General features: G+C 56.3%; 1 protein-coding gene across 3 annotated transcripts in view; it reads right to left on the reverse strand.

Annotated features, from left to right (window-relative positions):
• Nucleotides 1-16,311, reverse strand: part of FARP2 (FERM, ARH/RhoGEF and pleckstrin domain protein 2) — a 114,566-nt gene that overhangs the window by 13,668 nt on the left and 84,587 nt on the right. For 2 of the 3 annotated variants that reach the window (XM_069476233.1, XM_069475327.1), the window contains exons 14-18: nt 10,087-10,259; nt 5,079-5,168; nt 4,525-4,658; nt 3,883-3,964; nt 1,706-1,943 (exon numbers count right to left, since the gene is read on the reverse strand). In XM_069476233.1, the coding sequence (XP_069332334.1) occupies nt 1,706-1,943; nt 3,883-3,964; nt 4,525-4,658; nt 5,079-5,168; nt 10,087-10,259 (717 nt within the window). The remainder of the gene's footprint in view (nt 1-1,705; nt 1,944-3,882; nt 3,965-4,524; nt 4,659-5,078; nt 5,169-10,086; nt 10,260-16,311) is intronic. The other variant, XM_069474615.1, reaches the window with a different exon arrangement.

Below are 16,311 nucleotides of genomic sequence, written 5' to 3' on the forward strand. Positions count from 1 at the left end.
ATAGCACCGGCCGCCGACGCCGCGCCCACGCCGTGCAGGGCAGAAGCCTGGACTGCGGCCCGGGCTCCGCATGGCACTGGGGGTGGCACTGGGCACCGTTTAGACCTAATGGCAGCCGAGGTGCCTGTGTGTCCCCTGTGCCTCCTCAGCGTCGGCCACAGAATCCACCGCGGCAGCAGAGCAGGTGGGGGCGTTAACGGACCAACATACATGTAGTACCAGCCGACGCCACGTAGCACCTAGCAAGGCCACGTGCTCTTGGGAAGCCCTCACGGAAATGAAGGACAAATGAAAATTCAAGGCCGCCTTCCCTAAGCCCCAACCTAAAGGCACCCCCTTCTGTCCAGAGAGTCCAGCCCAAGTTCCAGGAAGACCAAGATGGCTGGCGGCACCTGCACACCCAGGGGCGTCTCCCAACAAGGCCCCTGGCGACAGGCGTGCCCGTGCCCGCAGGGGCTCATGGTGGGAAAGGGTCAGCTGGGAAGGCGTGTGAGCCACCGGGCTTCCCGCGCTCTCCAGGGACGGCTCATGTCTGAAGCAGACGCATCGAGGCTGACGGTTATCAGCGCTGCGCTGCGTGAACAGCTTACAAAGCACCGTCACACGCGCAGCTTCACGGAGCTTTTGTTCCAGCCTGTGAGGTGAGTTTTACGGACGAGGAACCTGCCAGGTCACGGGGTGCAGGGGGCCCCCAGGTCTCCCGAGCATGTGGTGCGCAGGGACCCGGCCCGGCCTCCCCGAGCACCGTGGCCCGCCGCCCTCTGCCCTGGCACTGTGCCGACCTCGTAGCACTGTGGGACGCGCCCGACAACGAGAAGCGTTTAAATACACTGTAATTATTTCGTATTTCCCGTAAAATGCTTGCAAGTGTTTTTTAAAATACAATTTTGTCCTCTTCCTTTTTGGCATACATGAAACATTGTTTTCAGAACGAAGAGGAAGAGAATTCAACATCGTATGGCCCATCTGGTTTCTTGCGAATCAGAAAGCACCTTATTGACATCCATTCAAGGTTACGGGAAACCTGCCACAAGGAAATGCTAACTAGTTTTTCATCTGACACTTTTAATGACAATGGTAAATCTACTTGTAAAAATCTGATAGCAATTTCTTGCACAAAATTTCCACTACAAATAGAAGTCATATTTGTAGGTTAAAAACGTCAGAGTTTATTCTTTCGTCCCTTTAACACTAATCAAAACGACAAAGTCCATCTATGTCAGAAATTTCTAACAGGCCACCTTGGCCAACATGTGTAAGTTTCAGAGCCAGAACCCCAGGACAGAAGGACTCACCAGCAACAGGTCACTCTGGAAGTTGCACCTCCTCCCTGGTGCATTTGTGGGAGCCCTGGGGGACCCTGGCAGGAGACTGCCCTGTCACAGCACCCCACTCCCTGCGACTCACGCAGGGCCATCAGAGGTCTTCCCCTGATGCTCAGGTTTGGGATCAAGAGGGACCTGCCCGAGGCGGGTGGAGCAGAACAGGCACAGGCCCGGTGTTGCCGGGACGAGCTCCCGCCAGCAGCTCCCTCCCCCGCTGGAGGGAAGGGCGGCCAGCAGCCACAGCCAACGGTCCCTGGCCCTCAGGGACAGAGCACCCTGCGCTTCCCAGTTAAGGACGCAGCCCGCGGGTTTACTGAGGCCATTCCTGCCTCCCGGCCACAGCAGCCCTCGAGCTGCGAGGGCCTGGCGCCCACACTCACCGCGGCAGTCGGCATAGTCGTGGTGCCCGGGCGCGTGGTGCCGACACAGCCGGCCCAGCAGCAGGCGGTAGTGCACCAGCCGCTGGATGGGCTTCAGCAGGAATGTGTTGAGCGGCAAGTAGCAAACCTTCTGGAGCTCGAACTCTTTGTACACCGCCTCCAGCTTCTTAAAGCGTTTGGTGGCCTTTTCCAGTTCTGTCAGGACCTCGTCGTGTCTTTGGAAGTAGCCGGTGAACTCCTGTTGAGGCACAAAAGGAGAGTGTGCGGGTCAGGAGACACACAGGAGGGCCCGGGGGGAGAGCAGCCTGCTCGCCTGCACAGAGCCCCCACCGTGCACGTCACACGCCACCTGGAAGTCCCAGCGGGGCACACGGGGACCAGCGGCCCAGCCTGTGTGAGCCGGAGCTTGGCTCGCCCACCGCAACGCCACTGCGACCCGAACCCACTGCGGCCAGACGCCAGGCCCGCCGCCGGCTGTCCCCACTCCTCATGCCATGAACGGACCAGGGGCCTCCTCCTCCCCTGACAGGGGAAGGGCTGGGGCTGGGAGGGCCACAGCTCGCGGTGTGGGCCGCAGCGAGCGAGCACCGCGCAGAGCGAACAAAGCCTGCTGGAGCTCTGCCCGCCCTCGGTGCTGGCTCTGGAAGCTTCACTGGAGAGCAGAGCAAGTGGTCACGCTGAGCCAGCTGTCGGGATAAGCACGCCTGACGCTCCTGCAGCACGTGTCCAGTGTGCACACGTACAGACTCTGAGTGCTACACGGGCTGTTAAACTAGCCTGTACCCCCTAGAAGGTTTTATTACTAAATCAATTTACTGTAATGGACATTAAAGATGACCTGTGTGGTATGACAAACTTGAGCAAACAGACTTGTACGTATTTCAATTTTAAATTAGTGCATAGATAGAACTTTCTAATTAACAACTTGGCTCAGAAACCCAAAAAAGCAGCAGGGTAGGAAAGGGGGCTCTGAGCAGAATAGAACTCTTCAAGCGGGGGCTACCCGAAGACAGAACAGAGTAAACTCTAGGTGCCGGGGCAGCCAGAGTCCAGCAGGACTGGGGGACGGGGACAGGAGAGGGACGGAGGAGGCGGCAGCCTAGGAGTGGTCACAGCGGCAAGTGGCTCAGGAGTGGCCACACCGGAGGGCTGCCTCGGGGCGCGTGTGTGCGGCATGAGGGGACGTCCCACGTCTGTTTAACAAGGGGAGACCCCTGAACAGTGCCTGCGCACCTGCTCTGTGGGCGTGGACACCGTGGCAGCTGGTCCCGATGGAGGGACATCTGACTGTCTCCATGGCACTGACCCTGTCTTCCTAGGCACACTCCCTCACAGAGCCGCACCACGCAGAGGAGACCCTGCACAACGAGCCCAGCAGCCCTGTCCTCCCCACACCAGCTATGGGCACTGTCCCCAGGGAACCCTGTACTGGTGGAGACCCTGTCCTAGGAGAACCCTGTTCTGGGGGAGTCTGTCCTGAGGGGGAGTCTGTCCTGGGGGGACCCTGTCCTGGCAGATATCCTATTCTGGGGGACGCTGTCCTGAGGGAGATCCTGGTCTGAGGCAATCTCCATCCTGAGGGGACTTGGTCTGAGGTGATCGCTTGGCCTCAGGGGACCCTGGTCTACCACTGATCACTCTCCTGAGGGGATGCTGGTCTGAGGTGGTTGCTGACCTGAGGGGCCTCTGGTATGAGGTGGTATCTGTCCTGAGGTAACGCCGGTCTGAGGTGATTGTTGGCTTGAGGAGACCTTGTTCCAAGGGGACCCTGATCTGAGGTGATGGCTGTTCTGAGGGACCTTTGTCTGAGGTGACTCTGTTGTGGGGTGATCACTGTCCTGAGGTCATCTGGTCTGAGGGGGTCCCTGGTCTGAGGTGACTGCTGTTCTGAGGTGATCACTGTCTGAAGGGAATGGTGGCCTGAGGGGACCCTGCTCTGAGGGGACCCTGGTCGGAGGAGATCCTTGTCGGAGGTTATCTTGGTCCTGAGGGGATCCGGGTCTGAGGTGACTGCTGTTCTGAGAGGACGCTATTCCGAGGTGATCACGGTTCTGAGGTGACTGCTAGCCTGAGGAGAACACTGGCCTGATGGGAGCCTGTTCTGAGGGGAAGGACGGATGCACTTTCATCCACAGTACTTGTGCTAGGCCTGGAGCCACCAGGCAAACTCGTCCTACCTTTAACTGTCGCATGTTCCTGAGCAGGATGTCCCCAATTCGTTGATGGCCACCTTTGGCATGGGCATTGGAGGGCCCTTCCCTGAAGTAAAGAGGAACAAAGAAGTGCAAACCCCGTGAACGCTTGTGGAAGGTGCCATAATTCAATGCTAGTGTGACTGGCTGCCTGATCAGTCAGACCAATGTCAAGGAGCTGCTCTGAGGTAGAAGGCCCCGAGTCAGGGCCTACACTTGACAGAAGTAATTAGTACACGTCTGGCCATTCTCTAAAAACGATAACGAGCCTACAAAGGGGTCACCCACTATTAACTTGCTCCTTTCATTCTCTTTCCTAGAATAGAATGAATAAAGGTTATTATTGCATTTCTACCTCTTCCCACAGGATTTTAAAATGTAATTCATTCAAACAGTGGTTCTTCTGAATTAGTTTCTGAGGAAAGGAAGTCCTGGGAGCAGTGACGGTGATGAGGGCGGGGGCTGCTCACATCAGGGTCCAAGACTCAGGGGCTATGCTTGTGGGGGTCCCGGGTGAGGGGCCACCAGTGTGTGCTGTGGGGGGCCTAGGACACGGGGGCTGTCAAGGTGGGGTCTCCTGGGTGTGGGGTCAGGACACGGGGGCCGCCCAGTGTGCGGTGGTGTTACCAGAGTGCCAGCCTCTGCTCCACCTCACGCAGGAAGCCTCTGTGGAACTCATAGATGGGATCGATGTTGGAGAAGAGCAGGGTCATCAATGCTGCAGGCATGGCGTCCTCCTTGACCACCGCGCTGCGGAACCACTGTGGGAGGAGCTCGGTGTGACAGGAGGCTTGGCCCTTGCTGGGGACTGAGAAGCTGGTCCCCCGAGAGCTCGTGACCACAGCACACCCAGCAACAACCCTCCAGCCACCACCGACCAAGACGGCTCAAATCAGCACTACAGCCACCCTCCGCTGACCGTCCAATTTCCAAACACAAGAAAACAACTCCAGGTCAGGAGTTTCTAATGGCACATGCCCATCTTTACTGCTTCACAAAAACCTGGACCTCAGTGTTCTGACTTGCCTCAGAATAAATGTTTTAAGGCAGACATATTTAATAAAATATACACATCTAAGTCTCGTGATTACCAAAAGCTATTTCTCAGGATGGAGCCTCCATCTGTGCTTAGATTTAAGATGCACTAAGAAAAAAACCAGAGTAATCAAGGACTTTCATACCACGGTAATGACTTCTAAATCTTTCAGGTATGTTCGCTCTGTAGCCAGAATCTCCTTTGCTATGAAATAGGCCTCGTCTGCGGGCAGGCGCTGAAAGAAGCAGAGACGAGCCGTGAGCAAGGGCCTGTCGGACGGCCCCTCTCTGCCTGGGCAGGGCTGAAGTTCCCAACACTTGCTTTCTTCTGCGCAAGTTAACACCTTTCACGGGGTTTTCATCCCCAGTTCCTGCAGGGATTTATTTCTGAGTAAAATCATAGTCACAATTAAGCCCAGGTGTAGCTCCCTCAAATGTTTTTCTCATTTTATGTTAATTCTTTTGGAGACGAGAATTGCTGTTCAGATAATATATGTAAACAGGGTTGAAGCTTATTTTTGGTTTTGTGATAAAATTATTGCTCAGAGATCACTGCCAGTGGCATAGCTCGTTAGCACAGACCCACGAGTGTGAGTGTGACTGTAACTAACCCTACGCAGGAAGACAGTCGTTAAGATGACCAAACAGTGTGCGTTCTAGATGTGCCAGTACCAGAGACGTCCTCGATGCAGAGGTGGGCCTGACCCCAAGCTCAGCGTTCGGCAGGACTAGGGATGGCCCAGCCCCGGAGCTCCTGTATCTGCCAGGGCTGTCTCTGCCCAGCGTGCTGGTGCCACACAGGCAGGGCGGCGGTGGGGACCCTGTGCACTCGCCCAGCTCCGCGTTCCTGGCACGGCACAGTCCTCACAACGGCCTCGGCAGGTGCTGTGCTGTCCCCGGAGGGGCCTCCCCCGCCCCGGGGCCCCTCCCCGCCCTGAGCCCCTCCAGGAGCTGCCCTCTGCCAAGGCCCAGCTCGACAGCCCCTTCTCCATCCGCTCCCACCTCCCAGCGACCACGTCCCGCTCCAGCCCCGGGCAGCTTGCCTGCCCCACGGCCACACTGGGCACTTCCTCAGGGCAGACGGTCCCTGCATTCACTGTGCAGACGTCAACGGGGCAAGCGCCAGCTCCGAACAGGCACCTGGCACGTGCCCATGCGCAAAGGCCCCTGCTCCCCTCGAGCTGGCATCCTCCCAAGGGGAGACGGGCAAGAAGGGACACAAAAGTAACAAGGAAGTCCCGTATCGCGGCAGAAAAAGGCTGCGGAAAGCACAGAGCAGAGCAGGGGAGGGGGTGGAGGAAGGGGGAAGGGGACAGGCCACGGCCTCACTCAGAGGGGACAGGGTAGCCGGCAGACAGGTCAGAGGTCAAGGGGTGGGAGCAGGGGGGCAGTGGGGGTGGTAGGAGGGGGTGAGACAGGTTCCTGGAGGGGAAGGCAGGCCCGTGGGCCAGAAGGGCCCGTGGGGGTCTGTGTGAGCGCACCGTGACGTGCTGGAGCCCGGCGCTGGCGGCGCGGAGGGGAGCGGGGTGGGATCCTGAACACCGTCTGGGTTGAGCCAACTTCAGTTCCGGTGTGGATGTGACGTGTGAGGGACGGAGGTGGCCACAGCTACAGCCGTTTTTGGCCTAAGCCAAGGGAAAGCCCAGGGGTCATGACCCCGGGCAGGGGGGGCTACGGGGCAGGTCCTGGGGGGAGACGGGCTGGGTCTACACCACGGAAGTCTGAGTGGTCTGAGTGTGCTGCCCAGGCCGGGCGGGGGGCACCAGGCACCCACGGAGGCCGGGCAGGGGGCACTGGGCGGGGGGCCCCGGGCACCCACGGAGGCCGGGCAGGGGGCACCGGGCACCCACGGAGGCTGGGCGGGGGGCCCCGGGCACCCACGGAGGCCGGGCAGGGGGCGCTGGGCGGGGGGCCCCGGGCACCCACGGAGGCCGGGCAGGGGGCACCGGGCACCCACGGAGGCTGGGTGGGGGGCGCCGGGCACCCACGGAGGCCGGGCAGGGGGCACCGGGCACCCACGGAGGCTGGGTGGGGGGCGCCGGGCACCCACGGAGGCCGGGCGGGGGGGAGGGGGCCGGTGCTCGGGGCCCACGTCGCCTTCCCTGTGGCCCGGTTAGCTCAGGACAGGCTGGGGCACCCTGGCAGGGCGGCCTGCCCCTGGTGGATGAAAGGGTGACAGAGGTGCCCTGGGACCCCCGACACAGCCGGCCGCAAGGGAAGCCTGTGAGCAAGATGCTCCGCCCGAACCCTACCCCGGGCACCGAGCCTTCCCCCCACGGAGCAGCTGCGTCACCTTTCCGACCCTCACACTTTCCCCATGTTTCTGTTTGGGCTTCTTGATGTTAAAAATGACTTTTTCAAATCCAAATTCAGTATAATCTTTTAAAAAGTCTTTTCTCCACCTAAGCTTGATATGCCCAGTGAACTCCCCGGGGTCAGACTGGCCCAACAGGCCCATGTTTATGGTCCGGGAGGGCCCACCTCCCCTACACGACTAAGGGACAGGGGTTTAGGACACTAACGCCCCCAAATGGTCAGCCTGGGGCCCTGGGGGAGGGTCCAGTGCAGCTCCCTGACTGCAGCCGCCTTCCCGGGGTCCTCAGAGCCCCCAGCCTCTCCCGCGGTCAAGGCAGACGCACGCCCAGGACAGCAGCACGGGCTCTGCCGGTGGGTGACGGGGGACCAGAGGGGCCGTGTGGTCAGGAGCAGCTGCCGGGGCGGCCACGTGGCCCACCCTGCGCCCCTGTAGCCCACGGAAAACCCTGAAGGAAACTCTTGGGGGACAGAAAGTGCAGGAGCCGCTGTTCTGTCCCCCACGTCTCTGGAGTGGTGTCCAACCTGAACGTCAGGCAAGCCAGGCTGCAGCTCAGGGACACGTGGGTGGCAAGGGACAGTCCTGGATGAGAGGACGCTTCCTGCAAGCTTTGCCGCTGGTCGCACAGGAAGTGCCCGAAGCAGGGGAGCCACTACGGCTCTCAGCCCCACGCGCACACGGAAAGACGCGCCTGCCTTCTTCGGCTTCCCCACCTTTCGGATACTGTCGGTCCCCCTCATCTCTGTGCAAAAGGGGAGTGTCCCCCTGTCTGCGTCAGTGGCAGACGCTGGGGAGGAGGGGACGAGATGGCACCCCTGGGGGCTCAGAGGGTCAGGTAGCTCCTTGCTCCTCCACCCACAGCTGAGCAGCCGGAAGCAAGCCAGAGCCTGACAAGCTCCAGCCCCCGGCGGGACACGGGGAGCCTCCCTGCAGCCTTGCTGGGGTCACTGGCGCCTCCAGGCCAGCCCGCAGCCGGCGAGTCTGCTCCGCAACCCCTTCGTGCCCAGGGAATGGGCTCGCCTTGGGGCAGTGGGGAAAGGCCGTCCTGCCCCTCTGGAGCCCACCCGAGCCGGACGCCAGACCTGCTACGTGCGCCTAGATATGCAGAATTGAGTCACAGTTGTTCCCCAAGGAGAGGTGGCAGGAGACATGGGACCAGAGCCCAGGGTCCCCAGGCACAGGGGCTGGAGCCCAAGGCCTGCCTGAGAGAACCTCCTTCTGCAGTGACCCGGCCACCAACCCCTGGAGAGCACAGCTCTGTGAAGGCCCCAAGGGGCCCCCACCTCAGGGGGCCTTCCCAGGTGGCATCAGATTAACAAGCTCCCCCTCAGGGCCACACACCATCAGCCCCGTCACCCCCTAGAACCACCCAAAGAATCAACTATGTTTTGTGATATAAAAAGTAACAGATGAGAATTTAGTTTTAAAAACAGATCGCCTCCCAGCCACTTGTGTTTTTGTACCAAAGAAACAGTGAGCTAAACAGTTTGCTGTTAGGCTTCCAAAATATATACATAAGAAGATGTCCCTCAGCCACCGTCTCACTGACAAACAGGACTGTCCAAGGGGCCACCAGTGGCCTCTGCAGGCCTGGCGGACAAGGTCGAAGCTGACAAGGACAGAGCGGTGGCCCCGGGACTAGGACCTGCCCTCGCCACGGGCCGCCCAGAGCAGCGAGCCTCGTGTCCGCCTCGCTGCCTTCCGGGTCTGGGGGCTGCTCTCACCCAGGGTGGCGGCCGGGGCCGGGGAAGGCGGCACCCGCCCCACCCCACGCGGACACGAGTTAGCGCAGGGGCGCCATGCCACCTGCCGAGAGATCTGACGCGCTCCAGGGGTGGCTCTGCCACTTGGAAGACACAGTCTTGGACAGAACAGACTTTCTCTGGCCAAGTCAGGATGCGACACAAACAGGAGTGCAGAGGTGCCACAGCAACAGCACCCGAGGTGGCGCCCCTCCCGCGCAGGGCCCACCACCTTCTCCCTCCCGCTGCCGCTCGGGGACCCCCTCGTCTTTCCTCTCTGCGGCCCCTGGGCCCAACACCGTCCACAGCCCTTTCTCTTCCCCAACCTCCAACTCCTGGATCCTGTGCCCATAGTGCCCACTGCAAAGCCACAGCCACGGGAGGACCCCCACGGACCCCCTTCCCCATGACATCACCCAGGATGCAGGTGAAGGCCTCCTTGATGCCACGGTGCCACCGCCACCAGCTGCTCTGCCAACGAGCAGCCTTCTCTGCTCAGTCACTGTCTACCTGAGGACTCTTGGCGTGACCCCACTCCTGTCACCTCTGGCAAGGGATCCGCTGGGGGCACTGCCCCAACTTCCCACCACGAACCCCCAGCTGCCCGCGGCCCACACCCACGCACCCTCCCGCCTTCACCGCCCACGCACGGGCTCCTCCGCTCCCTCCCAATTCTGCCAGGTCGCCCACCCAAGGGCCCCCTTGGCCCCCAGACACGGCAGGGCCCCCAGATCTGCACTCCGACTTACCCCATCGTGGAAGTGGAAGCCTGGCCAAGCAAGGAGGGAAGGAAGGAGGAGGGCAGGGAGGGCGAGGAGGCGGCTGGGCCCTTCCTGTTCCCACCCATCCCTAGGACCCAGCCTGACACGGAAACCCACAGGTGCCAGGAAGTATTTGCGAAAGGAACAAGGAAACTTGTCTTTGCACAGAGGAAGCTGAAGGGCCCCGGAAGGCAACCGGAGGATCTCAGGAAGAGCTTTCGCTTGGGGTGCTGGCCCAGCATCTCCCTTCTGCCCAGGAGGCTCCCGGAGCGGGGGGCACAGGCTCCCCAGGGGGCTCCATCCCAGCCGCGGCCCCTCTGCCTCGGGTCGGGCCCACCTTGGGTTTCGGCTCGTCCTCGCTGTCCATCCTGGCTCCGCCAGCGTCGCTGAGGACAGGGCTCAGGAGGGGGGACGGGCCCTGCTCGGCCGGGCCCAGAGTCACCTGCAGCGCAGGGCGCAGGGGGCTCTTCTGGCTGGAGGGAGAAGGCTGAGGACTATCCACGGAAAGGCCTGGAAATGAACGGGGCGGGGGTGGAGTGAGAAATGAGAACAGCGAGACTCGGGCTGAGAACCGCCACCGCGCAGCTCACCACCTGCCAGGCCCCACAGGAGCTCGGCCCGGCTGCCGGGCACTTTCTGGAAAACGCATGTAGAGCCTCCATCACACACCACTGCAAACATGATGACAATGAACATGGGTTGATGTGTCCAGTTTCAGAGACCAACACAGGTATGGACGCCCCACCCACAACTCGGGGGGTCCTTGTGTTTCTGGGGGCTTCTTTTTGCTTTAGAGAAGATGTAACGGGCACAAAAATAAGCATCACAAAGTCTGCAATGCGAGGGCATTGTCAGGGAGGGGATGTTTTCTGTCGGTGGAGGTTAGAGATACAAGATGTGAAATCAACTGTACCTCATCTGGAAAAGCAATGTCTATTTTAAGGCCAAACTTATCAACATTCCTCAAAAAATGGAATCTCATAAAATTGCTCAATTCATGCTATTGTTTTCTAGTTCCTTGAGTTTTTCATTAGTGAGAATTTTAGTTTTCTAGAGTTATATAACAATAAGTAATAATTTTTTCCTTCTTAAAACAATGTTTGCTTTGAACACACAGGTGCCAAAGCTGCAGCCCAGTTCTAAGGTGGCTAACGAGGAGTATTTCATCGCACGATTTATAATAAAGAAATTTCCTTATCTGTTTTTAAAAAATTTTCAAAGGTTAATTTCTATTGTTTTTCTATGGAAAACCAGTAATTAATAAGTGCCAAATTTTAACCGTATCATTAGAGTTTTATAAGGAAAATTTACTGTTTAAAAACTACTGATGATGGAAATTTACGTTTCCAAGTGTATAGTGTTTTAACACTGAAACTACCATTATTTCTAACCATGATTATTATTAATAAACTGGCTCACCCAATGCTGGAATAGCAGTAACTGGCTTTGAGCCCCTGGTTACGTAAGTGCCACCACCCCGAGGGCTCCTTACTCCACCCACAACTGCTGCTCAGCGAGATTCCCTTACAGAACTGCTGGAGTCTTCAACTGCACTTGCCCACAGTGAGCAGATTATAAAACCCGAACTTGCTTCCTTTAACCGAAAACACGCGAGTGTGAAGGCAGATCGGTGTCGGGTAGCTTCTGGGAGAACAGCCGTGATCCCTGCCCATGGGCTGGGCAGGAGCGACTGTCAACCCTTCAGTGGGACACGGGTGATGGAGGGACCAAGCCCTTTTTTCACATTGACAAATTCCGAGGCCTGGAAAGACCTCGCCTGCGCCAGCCGGGGATCCCACTTCCCGGCGCTCACGACGGCAGAGTGTCCTTCGGAATTTCTCACAAGACACATTTAAAACATGAGAAAACATTCACTGCTGTAGGAAACCTAGGCAACATCACTATGTGCAATTATTAACCGATTTATTAGAACTTGCTTTTTTTATTACACATTTGGTTGAAATATGCTAAGCAACCTTAAAATAATATAAAACTCCTACTTCCCCCTCTCCCACTCCAGGCCAGCGTGGTCCTTGTCACTTTCAAAGGGACCAAAGCAGGGCTAGTCCCTGAAGCATGGATCACGTCCTACACGGAGAGGAGGCACGTTTCCAAATACGCACGATTTAGGGTTTGGGATCCAGAATCCTTTGTCCCCAATAAGCTGGAATTACATGAGACAATTCTACATAATGAAAACCCAGAGAAAAGTCCAGAAGCTACTAATAACTTATCTATTTATTCTTCACAACTAACAGCTAAAACATTTACATTCATTGGTCATGAGGGTAGCAGGCTCACTATTCCACCCTCTGTCTTCCGGGGGTCCCCACGGCACCTCCCCTGACAACGGACAGTCCCACAGCCAGTCACCGGCCCACAGTCCACCGGAAAGTTGCCTCGAAATCTGACTTTACGGCTAAGCAGCGGGTGAAACGCGCATTCGCAACAGGAACTCGGTGACGTGTGCCGAGGTGGCCTTGCCGGGCTGACAGGGCAGCAGCCCAGGGCGCCGCTCCCGACAGACGGCCCTGAACAAACTCACCCGGGAGGGACCCTCCACAGCTGGACAAACCACTTTCGGTCTGTGGAGGTTAAAAGTCGCCACTTGATATCATTATAAATACTATTTCACAAATAATTGTTAACTAAGTTAACCTATTAACTAAACAGATTAAAAAGTGCCACAGACTGCCATTAAACATTTCTCTTTTTCTTTTCTTTTCTTTTTTTAAGACACGGGGTCTTCCCACGGTGCCCAGGCTGGACTTGTGCTCCTGGGCTCAAGCGACCCTGCCCCGCAGCTGGGACTACAGGCGTGTGCCCCGGCGCCTGGCGTCACCACGGCCTGCAGTTAAGCCTGTCGGCTCTAGCAGACCACCCTACCTACACATCACACAAACAGATCCTGCGTGATACAGTAAATACATCTGTGGTGAGATATTTTTTCAAGCAAGTGGCCGTCAATGTGTAAAACTTCTCTTTTTAAATAGCCCAGTCTTTTAAAAAAAAAAGTTTTATAATGAATTTTTCTTTTTTTTTTTTATAGAGACAGTCTCACTCTGTTGGCCACGCTGGTCTTGAACTCCTGGCTTCAAATGATCCTCCCACCTCGGCCTCCCAGAGTGCTGGGATTACAGGTGTGGCCACCACTCAGCCAATGTGTGAAGTTCCTAAACATGAGGGTGTTGCCTCCATACCCTGTTTTGTATGAGTCACTGTCTTTGTACCTAGAAAACATTTTTAGCTGAAGTCACATGTACTCCACAAATGGGGTCTGTGGCCCCCAGGGGTGCTTTCCAGAAGTGACACATGGCAGAATAAAGCCCGTGTAATTTAGACTCTGCTCTTTTGGACTCTGTGATAATGTAAAAGGCACCTGGCCTGGGGCTCCCCTGCCTTAGAAAATCGTTTTGACATTAACAATACGTATCAGAATGCATGACTTAAAAGGCAGATGTCTTAAGAATCTTTTCTTTTAAGAGACGGTGTCTTGCTATGTTGCCCAGGCTGGAGTGCAGTGGTGAGATCACAGCTCACTGCAGCCTTGAACTCCTGAGCTCCAACAATCCTCCCGCCTCAGCCTCCCTGGCAGCTAAGACTACAGATGTGCACCATCATGCCCAGCTAATTTTTTTGTGTAGAAACAGGATCTCACTATGTTGCCCAGGCTGGCCTTGGACTCCCAGCCTCAAGTGATCCTCCTGCCTCAGCCTCTCAAAGTGCTGGGATCACAGCCATGAGCCACTGCGCCCAGCCCTCTTAAGAATTTTTGAAATGCTAAATTACCAAGCTTTAGATGCCACAGAATGTGTTTACCCGTAACTGACGTGGTAAAGAATTAACCTTCAGTACTTGTGAAAACGGATCCCTACAACCAATGTTCTCCACTAAAGAGCCAGAAAGAATCAGGACTGTTCTGAGTTACAAGAGTCACTACTGTAAAATTCATTCAAACACAACACACCTACTATACGCGAACATGATGCCCAACTATCCCGCTATGTTACCAAGAATGACCAATTTCTTTACCTGCAGATAGGAAATTCTTCAATTTCCAAAAGTCAACTATTTGAAGCTGAGAGATACAAGCAGCAGTTATGTTTTACTGAGTTCTGCATTTCTGCTGGGGCGGATCACAAGCTGTCCACTGGGTGTTCACCAACTGGCCTCACCGCACAAACTGCACTTTGGGAAGAAAGACATTCGATACAGTCTCACGGCTGCAAATTACAAGGTTTGATCATCTTCAAAAGATACTTAAAATTTAAAACTTGTTTCAAACTGTTAACAGCGAGCATCTCTGGCCGGTGATTTTCTTTGTGGCATTCTTCATTTCTAAGATTTTCTCAATATTCACCTTGTAACTTGAAATATCATTTAAAAACACAGCATTATACTTGTGTGCTTACCTTCACTTTTCCCTGCAAGACACTGTTTTCATTCATCTAACTAGGTGATGAAATAGACATACCACACTTAGAGGAAAAGGTAAATTTATTTCATGTTTAAATTCTCTTTAAAATAAATGATTCTCGAAAATATTTGCCCAATAGTGGAGGAAAAATCAGCTCCTATTTGGCAAAATGCAAGGTCAGGCTGAAGGTTAATTTGAGAAAAGGAGGTGAAGAAAATAGAAAGTTCGACTTGAACAATGGACTGTGAATCCCAGAAGAAAAGGAAGATGCTGAACCGTCCGAAGGCTCCAGGTAAGTGTGACCTTGACGAGTCAGCAGAGACTATCGCTGGCTTCACTACGGAACTAGGGCATCACCGGTCACTTTCACACAAACTCTGGCTCAAAAACAAAAGCGGGAGGCAGGAAACCGGTTAGTGACGAGGGGTGCAAGTACAGATCATCTCTGTGTGTTGGCGCCATCATGTCTACGGCGGGGGCGTGAGGGTCTGACGCGCGGTGCCCTCTGCTCAGGGCATCTGCAGCCTCAGGGAGGTGGCAGGCAAAGCTCCGGCCAGTGCCTGGCAGGGCGCTCAGGGCAGCGGCCGCGGCTGCCGTCTCGGAGATCGGAGCGACTCCAGCACACACAGTGCTCCCACGCACCCGCTGTGGTTCTCCCCTTTGCTCTGTTCCAAATAAACAAGACCCCTTCTTTGTTAGGGGAAATGGGTGCACTGACCGACACCACGAAGTCGTGCTGTGGCCGTCTGTCCAGATCTGCCGCCTGCCAGGTGTGTGTCCTCCCCGTCCACTGACAGGAGGTCCAGAGCCTGCTTTTGTTCTAACAGAACTGACACGTTTTGTCTAAAGCACCGAGAAGCACATCGCGGCTCGCGAGTCTTCTTCCTGGAGCAATGGAGGCAAGGTCCGAAACAGACTATTCCGATAAACTAAGTAGGTCTATAGGGTGGTGTTCATTAGGGAAGAAATGTGAACGCAACTGGCATATTCTGAAAACATAAAGGCCATCCAGTTTGTGTCATCTAAATTAGTCAACCTATGGATCTAGCAGAGAAATGCTTTTGAGCATAAATCTGGATTTATGCACCTAGGCGCCTCCTACCTCAGTGCTGAGCGGTGGGTGCTGTGCGGTGGTGGCCCTGGGACCAGGAGGGCGTGGCCCAGGGACAGGACCAGTGTGACGTGGAGGGTAAGCAACTCTCTCCTCTAAGTGGGGACGTGACTGAAGGGCCGTGAGTTTGTTCCGACAGGGCCCTTCTGGGACGTGCCGCCACGTGTCACCACACAGAGCACAGGGAGGGGCCGGCTGCCAGGTGCCTCCCGCCTCGGTTCCGGGGACCCCCCTTGACCCACCGGGCGCCAGGTGCCTCCGACCCCAGGGAAGCAGCACCGCCCTCCCGGCGTCGGTGGCTGTGGCTCTGCATCTCTGCATGCTCGGCGCACCCCACGGCCAAGGTGAGGAGCTCGCCCTCAAAGGGCTCAAAGACACCCCAAAGCACGAGTGGGGCTGGCGAGGTGTGGGCAGATCCGCGGGGCGGCAGGAACTCCTACGGGCCACGCGGGAAATCCGGGCTCAGAGCCGGAGAAGAGACCTGCCCAGAATCTGAACTGCCACACTCGGGTCGGGGCTTTACAGGGTGGGTTCCAGCTGACCGGGCAAAGAACAGGCAATGACATTCCTACTGTCACAGTTCAGAAGCCAACAGCACCTGCTGGCGCACAGCGAGCACACGAAGGACGTGAGGTCGCACCTTGGGGGCCTGGGGCAGGGCCCGGGCAGCAGACATCTCCGGCCCCGGCCCCTGCCACAGGCCCTGCCGGGCGAGAGCAGCAGCGCTGAGAGAGTCGAGCCTGAGAAGCAGCAAGGCCCCGGCCCCCGCTGGCCTTCCCAGAGACGCCACCCACAGCTAAAGCAAGATCACCCGTACAAACGTCACCGCGTCTGTTGCTCGGAAGCCTAAGGAGTGAAGGAGACATCAGTGAAGATGTAAAAGTATGTTGCTGTTTTGGAGACTAATTTAATATGCAAAATAATCTTTAACTTATGTTAATCAAAACTATAAGTAAGAATAAGGAAAGAAAGCTGAAAAGCCAATTTAAAAATTCACAGTAAATATTTCCTTATTTTATTGAACAATTAAAAAA

This window comes from Eulemur rufifrons, chromosome 1, assembly GCF_041146395.1.
Source record: "Eulemur rufifrons isolate Redbay chromosome 1, OSU_ERuf_1, whole genome shotgun sequence".
Classification (NCBI taxonomy): domain Eukaryota; kingdom Metazoa; phylum Chordata; class Mammalia; order Primates; family Lemuridae; genus Eulemur; species Eulemur rufifrons.